The following is a 13,833-nucleotide window of genomic DNA, read 5'->3' as shown; positions in this document are numbered from 1 at the left end:
TACCAGACCACCTGACCTGTCTCTTGAGAAACCTGTATGCAGGTCAAGAAGCAACAGTTAGAACTGGACATGGAACAACAGATTAGTTCCAAATAGGAAAAGGAGAACGTCAAGACTGCATATTGTCAGCCTGCTTGTTTGACTTATATGCAGCGTACATCGTGAGAAACACTGGTCTGGAAGAAGCACAAGCTGGAATCAGGATTGCCAGGAGAAATGTCAATAACCTCAGATACGCAGATGGCAGAAAGTGAAGAAGAGCTAAAGAGTCTCTTGATGAAAGTAAAAGAGCAGAGTGAGAAAGTTGGCTTAAAACTCAACATTCAAAAAACTAAGATCAAGGCATCTGGTCCCATCACTTCATGGCAAATAGATGGAGAAACAGTGGAAACAGTGGCAGACTTTATTTTTGGGAACTCCAAAGTCAGTGCAGATTGTGACTTCATCCATGAAATAAAAAGATGCTTACTCCTCGGGAGAAAAGTTATGACCAACCAAGACAGCATATTAAAAAGCAGAGACATTACTGAAAGGTTGTTGCTGAAAGATAAGACGCGGGATTCTTGGCCTCCGGAGGAGACGAATTCTGTCCGGGGCCAGAGACGAGGTTGGATCACTCAGAGCTTTTGTGTAATAAAGTTTTATTAAAGTATAAAGGAGATAGAGAAAGCTTCTGACATAGGCATCAGAAGGGGGCAAAAGAGTATCCCCCTCCTAGTCTCTAGTTATATGTTATATAGTCACTCACAGTCTGTTAATGAAAAGAAAGGAATGTCACAAAATTTAAAATGGCACCAGATAATTCATCCCAGGCCATAAAACGATTGACTTGAATCTTGTAGAAGGGCAGAATACCAACAAATAGTTCTGTTTATGTAGATTAGGGGAACAATACCTGAGTAAGTAAGTTAGGCCCTTTGGTGGAACCAACTTGAAGATAGAGTCTGGGGTTCATTAACATAGCTTAAAACAACATTTCCATAAGAAAAAGAAATGTATTGGTTAACTCGAGGTTTGAGAGTAGTTAGCTTTAGGTGAGACCAGGTGTCAGGGCAACACAGAATGTTAAGAGAAACCTCGTTTTAAATTTGTATAGAGAAGGAAAAACAGATCACTGGTTTGTTTCTTCCTGCCGCTTAAGAGAGATAAAAATGTCTGGCATTTGCAACCTCTTTCCTCCACTTGGAGACGCCTGGCCTTCCTGCCTGTTACCTTCTCATTACTTTGCCAAAAAGGTCTCCCTAGTCAAGGCTATGGTCCTTCCAGTAGTCATGTATGGATGGGAGAAGTGGACTATAAAGAAAACCAAGCGCCGAAGAATTAAGGCTTTTGAACTGTGGTGTTGGATAAGGGTCTTGATGGTCCCTTGGACTGCGAGGAGATCCAACCAGTCCATCCTAAAGGAGATCAGTCCTGGGTGTTCATTGGAAGGGCTGATGCTGAAGCTGAAACTCCAATATTTTGGCCACCTGATTTGAAGAGCTGACTCATTGGAAAAGACCCTGATGCTGGGAAAGATTGAAGGAGAAGGGGACGACAGAGGATGAGATGGTTGGATGGCATCACTGACTCAATGGACATGAGTTTGAGTAAACTCTGGGAGTTGGTGGTGAGCAGGGTGTCCTGGCGTGTTACAGTCCTTGGGGTCACAGAGAGTCGGACACGACTGAGAGACTGAACTGAACTGAACTGAACCCCCACCCCAGTTTTACATGGCTCAGAAAAAGAAAATGTTTCCTTCAGAGTCAAGAAAAACTGTGAGCCATAAAGATATTTAAGAGCAAATGAAGAGTAATTTCAAAATTCTGGCTTAGTTTTTGTGCTAAAAAAAGAATTAAATTGTGAATTATTATTTCCTCCTTTTGTGGGTGTTTCCTTTGTTGAATTTCATAAATTAACAGAAAAAAATCAACATTGAGTTTTTCTCTCCCCATCTGTCCCTTTCCCTTGTATCTATCAAGAATTTTCTTTTACTGGATTTATGATAGCCTAAGAAAATAACAGGGATTCTAACATGAACGTCCTATGGAAAAATCAATTTTATACATGTAACATATGTGAGAATTTGGAGAAGCAGCAATAAGACACTGGAGACTAATATACTCTACAATGATTGAACTAGGAGTTTATTGTTGTTATTTCAATTAAGTATTCTGAAACAATGAATGTGAGTATTGAAGCCTTGACAAAGCAATTTAAAAATTATCAAAATGCTAAATAATACCAATCTGTTAGTAAATATTCAGCAAACATTATTTTATAGGCCTTTCTTTTACATCAGCGATCTGCAAAATTTATTAACTTTCTTTTTCACAATCTAAAACAAGTGTAACCCTCCCTATGTCTATAAATAATCACCTTCTTGGCATCCTGAATATCCTAAGTGACTCTTCTCTTCAACAGATTCCTCATAGCTTTTTTCACTTCTGTGTTTCTCACTGTGTAAATGATAGGATTTAACATGGGACAGAGGATTACAAAGAACACAGTCACCCACTTGTCCACAGGGTAAATGGCCACAGGACGTGTGTAGGTGAATATACAAGGACCAAAAAAGAGAACCACTACTGTAAAGTGGGAGCCACATGTAGAGAGGGCTTTCTGCCGTCCTTCAGAGCCATGGGATTTCAGGGAGTTCAAGATAGCTATGTAGGAGGTGACTAGGATGACAAAAATGAGCAAGCACAAGCTCCCACTGTTGGCCGCCACCACTATTCCCAGCCTGTAGGTGTCACTGCAAGCAAGCTCCAACAGCGAGAAGAAATCACACATGAAGTGGTCGATGACGTTGGGACCACAGAAGGTCAAGTCCATGGTGAAAAGGATCTGCACTGAGGCATGCAGGACCCCCCCGACCCAGGCCACCACCACCAGGAGCTGGCAGAGCCCCTGCCGCATGACGGCCGTGTAGTGTAGAGGCTTGCAGATGGCCACGTAGCGGTCGTAGGCCATGGCCATGAGGACGATGATCTCTGATCCTCCCAGGAAGTGCTCCAAAAAGATCTGAGTCAGGCAGGCACCCCAGGAGATGGTTCTCCTCTGGAACAGCAAGTCAATGATCATTTTGGGCGTGCTCACAGAGATGAAGGAGGCATCTAATAAGGCCAAGTAAGTGAGAAAGAAGTACATGGGAGCCGAAAGTGTGGGGCTGAGGGAGATGGTGATGACGATGAGCAGGTTGGCCAGCACAGTAAACAGGAAAATGAACAGAAAGACAACAAAGAGTATTTTTTGCAGGTGTGGATTCTGTGTGAGTCCCAAGAGAACAAATTCAGTCACATTGTTGGGAGGCCTGAGGACATCCATTCAGCAAGTAATACCTTCCTGAGCCTGTATTACCTACAAAGAATAAAGAATGATACTTGTTAATCATGATAGCATTGTGATCTGACTGTCTCAGAATAAAAACAGTGCTATCTCGGCGACTGTGGTGCATATCCTTGGTAATTTGCCCCAGTTCTCCTTTCAAGTCTTTCTTTCTTTTTTCCATGATGCTTTCCATTGCTTCAAACACTCAGAGTTTGTCACCGGTAGCATTTGGTGTTATAATTTACCTAGGACAACATTTGATGTTATAATCTACTGATAAATCACTGGGCTCTCTCCATGAGATCTGGATTCTCCTAATGGTTTCAACTCTATGTGACTCTACAAAGTCATCTAAGTGCTCCATACTTCCGCGAATTCCTCTGTCTGTGAGGCTAGCAACTGTAATTTTCAGATGTGTCTTTTTTTTTCCATTTATTTTTATTTGTTGGAGGCTAACTACATTACAATATTGTAGTGGTTTTTGTCTTACATTGGCATGAATCAGCCACGGATTTACATGCATTCCCCATCCCGATCCCCCCCCACCTCCCTCTCCACCCGATCCCTCTGGGTCTTCCCAGTGCGCCAGACGTGTCTTATAAGCTGAGAAGAGCTACACACAAGTCAGAGTTATTTCCCCTTGCATGAAAATTTGCATTTGAAATCTCACATCTGTGGGAAGAAAAAACATGAACAGCAAGTGTCTGTCATAAACAAGGAGTTTAGAGAAATGTACATAAGTCCTTGGTAACAAAAACTCACCAGCACCTACCAGAACACGTTAGCTATTCAGGTGTGTCTCATCACTGTCCCCACCATAGTGGCTGCAATATATCCACAGTGTCTGAAACCTATCAGGTGGTGAGTGTCTGACACTGAATTGCCCTTCTCCAAGGATCAGCATATGCCTCCTTCCCCAAACCATAATCTCAGATGAATTCAAGTGATCTTCTCCTCCAGCTCTGCCCACCTATAATCTCTCTACTTTATGAGAAAATTAAATAGACGTCTAAAAGGAAACTGCACACCAGTTTAATAGTTTCTGAGTGAAGAAGCTGATTTAAAGCTCAACACTCAGAAAATTAAGATTATGGCATTTGGTCCCATCACTTCATGGCAAATAGTTGGGGAAACAGTGACAGACTTAATTTCGGGGGGCTCCAAAATCAATGCAGATGGTGACTGCAGCCATGAAATTAAAAGATGCTTGCTCCTTGGAAGAAGGAGCTATGTATGACAAACCTAGACAACATACTAAAAAGCAGAGACATTACTTTGACAACAAAGGTCTGTCTAGTCAAAGCTATGGTTTTTCCAGTAGGCATGTATAGATGTGAGAGTTGGATTATAAAGAAAGCTGAGCACTGATAAATTGATACTTTTGAACTGTGGTGTTGGAGAAGAGTCTAGAGTGTCCCTTGGACTGCAAGGAGATCCAACCAGTCCATCCTAAAGGAAACCAGTCCTGATATTTACTGGAAGGACTGATGCTGAAGTTGAAGCTCCAATACTTTGGCCACTTGATGCGAAGAGCTGACCCATTGGAAAAGACCCTGATGTTGGGAAAGATTGAGGGCAGGAGGAGAAGGGGATGACAGAGGATGAGATGGTTGGATGGCATCACCAACTCAATGGACAAGAGTTTGGGTAAACTCTGGGAGTTGGTGATGGACAGGGAGGCCTGGCCTGCTGCAGTCCATGGGGTGGACATGACTGAGCGACTGAACTGAGCTGAACTGACACTCTCTAAAGTAATTATGGAAATATTTAATTGCCTCTTGGAAAGTTCGTTTTATGAGTCATTTTACTTTCAAGATAATTAGTGTGCTTAATTTAAAAATTATATTCTTCAATATTATGTTCCATGTGTGTGTGTGTCTGTGTGTGTGTGTGCATGCACGTGCATGCACACAAGTGCTCATGCATGCTCAGTCATGTCCAAATCTTTACAATCCCATGGACTGTAGCCCACCAGGCTCCTACATCCATGGAATTTTCCAAGCAAGAATAATGGAACGGGCTACCATTTCCTGTTCTACATACAATTTAATATAGTCATATTCTGTGAATTTACTGTTTCAGTAGACTTGATAAAAAATATTCTTGCATAGGTATTCAATACATAAGGATCTATCAAGTAAATAAAATACTTATTTTCAAAGTTCTAAAAATAAGAAAAAAATTAATGAGGAGAACAGAAAGAGTTGGCTAGAAAATTTCGTCAATGCACTATACATATATATATACCAACGATAGCAAATAGTATTTAGTTAATTTAGTCACTCAGTCAAGCGCAACTCTTCGCAACCCTATGGACTGCAGCACACCACGCCTCCCTGTCCATCCCCAACTCCTGGAATTGACTCAAACTCATGTCCATCGCATTGGTGATGCCATCCAACCATCTCATCCTCTGTCGTCCCCTTCTCCTCCTGCCGTCAATATTTCCCAGCATCAGGATCTTTCCCAAGGAGTCAACTCTTCGCATGAGGTGGCCAAAGTATTGGAGCTTCAGCTTCAGCATCAGTCCTTCCAATGAACACTCAGGACTGATTTCCTTTAAGATGGACTGGTTGGATCTCCTTGCACTCCAGGACTCTCAAGACTCTTCTCCAACACCATAGTTAAAAAGCGTCAAGTCTTCGGTCCTCAGCTTTCTTTATAATATAAAATCCATTACCTTGTTCCTACTACAAGCTCATTCATTCAAGAACTATTTATTGGATACTTACTATATATATCATGTTGTTGTTGTTGTGTATGTTGTTCACAAAATGTCATAAATGTGTCATTATCAACTGTTATTAATGCCTGAAATTCTATTAGCAAACGGCAGCAGCACACCCATCTGTGATATGAACGACCTTCCTGCTCCTTCTCATGCTTCCTCCCATCTTTTATAGCGTCCAGTATCCATCACTCCCAGTTACAGGAGGAGTGGGTGCTAAGTTGCTTCAGTCGTGTCTGACGCTTTGAGACCCCGTGGACTGTAGCCTGCCAGGCTCTTCTGTCCATGGGATTCTCCAGGCAAGAATACTGGAGTGGGTTGCCATGCCCTCCTCCAGGGCATCTTCCCCACCCAGGGACTGAACCCATGCTCTCTGGGTCTCCCACACTGACAGCCAGGTTCTTTACCTCTAGCGCCACCTGGGAAATCCAGTTACAGGATACTGCATTACTAATAGACTGAGAGAATTGGAGATGTACATTTGTTAAAGAGAAGAGAAGTAAATATAATAAAATGTATTTGGCAAAAAGTAACTTCCTCTTTCAAAGATAAATTAATAAAGAACTTTACTTTTAATTATCTAAGATGAAAATTTTATACAAATCTTAAATCAAAGTGCAGCAGCTTCATTGAAATCTCCATTCTGAGGTAAGGTCTCACAACAGATCAAAATAGACTAGAATGCAAATAAAGTAAGAATTAAACATAACGACTATGAAGAAATATAAATTACTTTTTCCCTTTTCTTTGACTCCACAATACTTTTTCAAGGAATAAGCCCTAATGTAAGATATTTTTAAAAGAGAAAGATCACTAGGTATAAATATGTTCAACACAATTATTAAGACCTATGGAAAATTAGAAACAGTGTGGAATATTCAAAAGTGAAGAACAAAATAATTAAAATACAATCACTTTCTTTGAATAATATGTAGTTTTTAACAAAGCTGCATCTAAAATTGTTCATTATCATTGAAAATTTCTGAAGTTGTAATATTAAGTGGGGAAATTTTGGATGCACATTTGAATTGTATAGAAACTCTGTTATTTCATTGTAACTAATTATATTATTCTTCTAATGAATTTAAATGTATATTTATAATATAAAAGACCCCAAAATATGTTTACCTCTAAATTGTTAGTACTGTAGTTGAGTATACCTCACTTGATGCTTTGTGCACTGAAGAAGGATTTAAATCTCAGGTAAGTTTGGATGAGCAGTGATTATATGATCTGCAACATGCATTTAAATATGAGAATCTAAGATTATATAATTTCAAAAAATAATCTCACCTATGAATATGTCTGACATAGCTCCATTGTCAAGTCCCAGGCAGCTGCTAGTTCACAAGGAAAGAAGTGTTAAGTTATAAGATTAAAAATGCCAACTAGCTCAGCTGCAATAAGCGTCTTTGCTGATTTATAAATGGTATCTTTGGATAAGCCTTAAGAACACTACCACATATCCTCTTTTTGGGCAAAGTAGGAAGTATCTTCTCTGTGGCTAATTGACCTCAGGGGTATTTCTCCATCATTAGCAGGTCTTGCCAATAACCCAATTATTTTAAACAAGGCATCATTAGAGAAGAGCTTTTACAATATTCATCTTTAATTTTAAACTTCATCCTTAAGTCTACATGAAAACAAAACATCATCACAAAATAAAAAAGCACCAAGATGACCACTTACAAGCTTGCATACTTGATAGTAAATGAGCTTAAAAACAGAGCATGAATTTTTGATACTATATAAATAAAATACTTAGGTGTGTAGCTATCTGATTTTTAGATTTTATCATAATATTTTATTTTTACTGATCTACCAGTCATGGTAATCATCATTTCTATATATTGCTTTCAGGTGCACATTAAATGATTATTATGAACCCTATTATATTATGAACACTTCACGCTAAATAAGGTTTACAGTACTTCTTCAAAATAGTTGTTTCTTGTTCCAGTTCTGGAATTAGACTAACATGATAATAATGAAAATTATTCCAGTGTTCAAATATATCCAAATAAGGTAGAATGCACTTGCCATTTAAATTTAATCCTGCAGCATACCTACAGAATATAAAAAATAGGAAATAATACTCACAATTTGTATAAGAAAATGTAAGAAAGGGAGTAAAGACACCATTTACCAAGGGAAAATAAGAAGCCATACTGCTGAATCTTGGGGCGGGACACTTATCTTTAAATTATATTTTCTATGACTAAAGTGTCATGAGACTCTTATGCTGCCACCAATTGTGAAGTCCACTATAATTACTTAGTAAAATAAAGCTGACATTAAAATCATTTGGCAAACAAATTCAATTCAGAAATATTTTATGTGAAATCACAGCTACTTCAAGATATTAAAATATGCTTTCTTTAATAAGAAGAAAAATAAATTGTAGATAACTCTAGATTGACCCCAGCGATTGTGATCACTGTGAGCAGAATGTGTCAGGAAGGAAAAGAGTTTAAGAGAACTGAAAACACATGACCAAACCTAATCTGACTGGACACTGCAACATTATGGTTCTGCAATAGTATCTGTGATAGCAGCTGCCAAAACAGTTTCAATGAGGATTGTAACCTGTCTAAAGACCTCTGGGGGATACGAATTTTGCAGAAGTATCATCATGGAATTGTCTTATACTTGCTCTTTCAACACTGGAATAAAAGAAAGTCAAATCACAGAATTGGCATGTACTGATAGAGTCACCATCCCCAACTTTATGAAAAACTGAAATCCATTCAATCATGGCCCTTTCAATGCCCATCCAGCCTTGACTTGAATAGCTACAGTGCTGGGTAGAGAGATTGTTTGAGAACCCCTAAATCTCTCTAGTCCATTTCCACAAGGTTTTAGAGAAGCAGAAAAGGGAAAGAGAGCAGATTTAGATGTAAAACAGTGAAGATTGTCCATGAAAATAGTTTTCAAACAAGAATTCTGGAGCTATGCCAGGCAGTCTATTTCTATAATACAAATCTAAGGTGGTTTATAAATCCTGCAGAGATAGTAACAGATTCTCCACTTGAAAGGCAAACCAGAAAGAAAGCAGAAAAACAAAAAATGTATGGATCATGTCACAGCTGATCAGAAAGTAGTTGAGGTCTGTTTTGATGTTTGATAGTTTTAGGAACTAATTTAACAACAACAAAAAAAAAAAAAAAAAAAACAAGCATGTATCAAAATGTTCTTATGGGCAGATTCATAAACTTCAATAGTAGGTAGAGAAAATGTTCTCAGGATAGCAAAGCAGTCAAGAGAGAGCTCATGATGTATTAGGCCATCTGAAGGAAATTTCATCCCAGAAAGACATCATCTGTGTTGTTTACGAGGCATGAAAAGTTCTGGGAGGTAGGCTGTGGTTTCATAACTTTTCCATGTTGCTTCTAATTGAAGTAGAAGCAAACATAACAAAATTTATGACAGTAAACATATTAGCTTGGGTAGAAAGACAGAACTTGGAAACAACTTGCAGTTTACCTAAGTAAACTACTCACAGAAATAGGGAGAACTGTTTAAGGCTCTAGAGTATAAAGTTGCCATACTGTAAAATAAAACTCATATCTCCTGTTTCCAAAAGTGGTTTTCTTACTCTGTGTCATGTATTGCTAATAATATGCCTTCTGAATATTTTTCTATCATGGAGTCCATTAATTTCGCAGATAATATACTACTATGTGTAAAACAGCTAGCCAGTGGGAGGCTGGGAAAGACTGAAGGGAAGAGGAGAAGGGGGTGACAGAGGATGCAGTGGTTAGCTAGCAGCACTGACTCAATGGACACGAATTTGAGCAAACTCTTGGAGATGGTGGAGGACAAAAGAGCCTGGCAAGCTGTAGTCCATGGGGTTGCAAAGACTCGGGCAAGACATGGCAATGGAACAACAGTAAGATGGGAAGCTGGGGACCACAGGGAGCTCAGCTGAGGGCGCTGGGATGCTCTAGAGGGGGGAAGTGGAGGTGGGAGCGAGGCTCGAGAGGGAGTGTATATATACACTGCTGCAGAGCAGAGGTTAACACTGCACTGCAAAGCAATAGCTCCCCAAGTGGAAAATAAACACGTGGTACCCTTGAAGTCGGAGGCTGGACCTTTCTGTCAAAGAAGGGAGCTGTGCACTCTTCTGTGACACATGCACACACTCACATTTTAAAAGCACAGTCCAGTTTAGAAAAAAGCCAGAATTAATTCACAGGTCTACCTTTGCTCCGGCCTCTAACAGTTTGCTTTCCTGAAGCAGCCGAAACTATCGATTCTCTTTCAATCCTGTTCTGATTGTATCTCTCCTGTACTACAGTTTAATGCATCACTTTCAACGTTTACTGTAATAAGACAGAAATCTCCATTTTTTATTCAAAGAACCTGAGGCTTACCCCATCTCGTTAATTTCCCAAAAGTCAAGCATGTTAAGTGATAAAACCAGAATTGGAATCAAAGCTTTATTTATTTCAAAATAATTTAATGTCTTGCATAATAAAGTTGCACGGTTGGGAAGCCCGATTCCCAATATCAGGTGTCTTTGCCACCATATGGAGGCTTGATGTGATGTGATGTGAAGGCTTCTGTGTGACTGAAGACTTTTTAAGTTACTCTGAATCCATCTTTCATCCATGATGACAAGACAGCGTCACGGGCTGCATTGTTATTGTAGAAATATTTCACTTCACTTAGCTGTGTCTCCATTTTCTCCATGGAGTCTCTGATTATTCAGAAAACTGTTATTATTTACACTGTAGATTATTTCCTATGGAAATTTATTTTAGTAACTACTTTTCCTACTAACTTTGAAATAGAAAATACCATTCAGTTGCTTAGTTCTTTTCATTCTGTCAAGTTGGTGTGGCCAGACTAGATAACTTGAAATTTTGGGAGACATTATTGTGTTTTATTTTCTTTCTTTTATGCTTTAAGGCTTTAAGGCTAATGAAGGACCTCCCCCAAATTTTATAACATTTCTTAAAAGGGTATCATCTTTTTATCCCAGTAGAGTTGAAGATCACTGTACATTTTATCCATTTCTAACTATATAGATCATAAAATCTTAGAACTGGAATCTGTTCAAAACTGATTCGTACTCAATTAAGTACGCCGGAATTTTTCCACTAAATTTAAAAATTATGCTGTTGCTCAGTCGCTCAGTCGTGTCCGAGTCTTTGTGACCTGTGCAGGCAATGCCTCCCTCAATAATCCCCAGCTTCAGCTCAGCTCAGTTCAGCCTCTCCGTCGTGTCCGACTCTGTGTGACCCCATGGACTGCAGCATGCCGGCTACCCTGTCCTTCACTGTCTCCCAGAACTTGCTCAGACTCATGCCCATTGAGTCCACGATGGAATCCAACCTTCTCATTCTCTGTGTAGAAACACTACTAAACCGTATCACTGATTAAGGTCTGTAAGTTGTGATGAGATGGCTGGATGGGATCACTGACTTTATGGACATGATTTTGAGCAGGCTCTGGGAGTTGGTGCTGGACAGGGAAGCCTGGCGTGTGGCAGTCCATGGGGTCACAAAGAGTTGGACACGACTGAGTGACTGAACTGAACTGGAGATGTGACAGTGATAGAAGGAAAAATATTTTATAACCATTTTCAGACTATTTACAGTTAAAACCAAAGTACCAGACCAGTTGTTTTGCTTCAGCAAAGATGAATTTATCATATATTTTTCTACATGTCATTGCAAGTTTTTCTCTCTTTTTATTCAGTATTCAATATATTCTAATTTGATGTTTGGTCTATATATAAAAATTTACCACCAATTCAGATACAGTGTTTAAATATTTATCCAATTGTTAAATTGGATAATGCTACCTATTTTAATACTGAAAATATGCTGTGGCTGAAGACACTGTAATTAATAAAACAGGGTAATATCATATGAAAGTTCTCCTTGCATGAGTATTATATTCAGATAATAGATTTCACAACAGAGATGATGACAATTTAATAAAGTAGTTACAGTCTTATTCAGTCCCTTCATGGATCACAGTCTTGTCTTGACAAAGCAATTTGCACAACTCAATGACGCTATAAGACATGCCACGTAGGGCCACCCAAGATGGATGGGTTATAGTGAAGAGTTCTGACAAAATATGGTCCACTGGAGGAAGAAACGGCAACCCGCTCCAGCATTCCTACCCGGGGAGCCCCATGAACATACGAAAAGGCAAAAGATGGACACTAGAGGATGAGCCCCCTGCTCAGAAGGTGTCCAATATGCTACGGGGAAGCACGGAGGGCAATTACTAACAGCTTCAGGAAGAATGAGTGGCTGGGCCAAAGCAGAAATGGCACTCAACTGTAGATGCATCTGGCGGTAAAAGTAAAGTCTGACGCTGTAAGGAAAAATATCGCATAGAAACCTGGACTGTTAGGTCCATGGATCAAGGTTAATTGGATGTGATCAAGCAGGAGATGGCAAGATTGAACATAGACATCTTAAGAATCAATGAAATAAAAGGGACTTGAATTTAATTGAGATGACCATCATATCTACTACTGTGGAGAAGAATCCCTTAGAAGAAATGGAGTAGCCTTCAGAGTTAGAAAAAAAGAGTAAGAAATGCAGTATTTGGGCAATATCTAAAACTACAGACTCATCTCAGTTTGCTTCCAAGGCAAACCATTCGACATCAGTGTAGCATAAGTCTATGTCCCAACTACTGAAGCTGAAGAAGCTGAAGCTGATTGGCTCTGTGAAGACCTACAAGACCTTCTAGGTCTAATACCAAAAAAAGATATCCTTTTTATCACAGGGGATTGGAATGCAAAAGTAGAAAGTCAGGAGATATTCAGAATAACAGGCAAGCTTGGTCTTGGAGTACAAAATGAAAAAGGGCAAAGGCTAACAGAGTTTGTATAGAAAACACACTGGCCATAGCAAACACCCTTTTAAATGACCCAAGAGATGACTCTACATATGGGCATCACCATATGGTCAATATCACAATCAGATTGGTTCCCTGCAGAACTAGACTGCAGCCATGAAGTTAAAAGACAATTGCTACCTGGAGGTAAAGCTATGACATACGTACAGCATATTAAAAAGCAGAGATGTCACTTTTCAGACAAATGTCCATATGGTCAAAGCTATGGTGTTTCCAGTACTCAAGTACGGATGTGAGTGTTGGATCATAAAGAAGGCTGCATGTCGAAGAATCAATGCTTTTGAACCATGGTGTTGGAGAAGACTCTTGAGACTCCCTTGGACTGCATGGAGATCAAAGAAATCAATCATACAGGAAATCAACCCTAACTATTAACTGGAAGAACTGACACTACTGCTGAAGCTCCAATACTTTGGCAATCTGGTAGAAAGGATCAACTCATTGGAAAAGACACTGATGATGGGAAAGATTAAAGGCAAAAGGAGAAAAGAGGCAGCAGAAGATAAGATGGTTAGATTGCATCAGTGACTCAATGGTCATGAATCTGAGAAAATCTGGGAGATAGTGGAGGACAGAGGAGCCAGGCATGCTACCGTCCATGAGGTGGCAAAGAGCAGACACAGCTTAGTGACCGAACAGCAAAAACAACGTGGGCTTTCCTGGTGGCTCAATGGTGAAGACTTTGCCTGCCAATGCATAAGATGCTAGTTTGATCCAGGTTGCACAGATCCTCTGGTGAAGGAAATGGCAACCCTCTCCAGTATTCTTGCCTGGGAAATCCCATGGACAGAGGAGTCTGACTGGTGACAGTCTATGGGATTGCAAGGAGTCTGACATGACTTAGCAACTGAGTATTCACACTTAATCATCCCGATGTACATAAATCATCACTTTATGGGCAATCTGAACAC

At 39.7% G+C, this 13,833-nt stretch overlaps 1 protein-coding gene across 1 annotated transcript; it reads right to left on the bottom strand.

Moving 5' to 3' along the window:
- Positions 1 to 2,379: 2,379 nt before the first annotated feature.
- Positions 2,380 to 3,306, bottom strand: LOC136174315 (olfactory receptor 4C3D-like). Its single transcript, XM_065944385.1, has one exon. It carries the CDS (start codon positions 3,304 to 3,306, stop codon positions 2,380 to 2,382), a length of 927 nt encoding a protein of 308 aa, XP_065800457.1.
- Positions 3,307 to 13,833: the final 10,527 nt, after the last annotated feature.

Source organism: Muntiacus reevesi, chromosome 9 (genome assembly GCF_963930625.1).
Source record: "Muntiacus reevesi chromosome 9, mMunRee1.1, whole genome shotgun sequence".
Classification (NCBI taxonomy): domain Eukaryota; kingdom Metazoa; phylum Chordata; class Mammalia; order Artiodactyla; family Cervidae; genus Muntiacus; species Muntiacus reevesi.
Note: the sequence above shows the minus strand (reverse complement) of the source record. Positions and strands in the feature narration are given on the sequence as shown.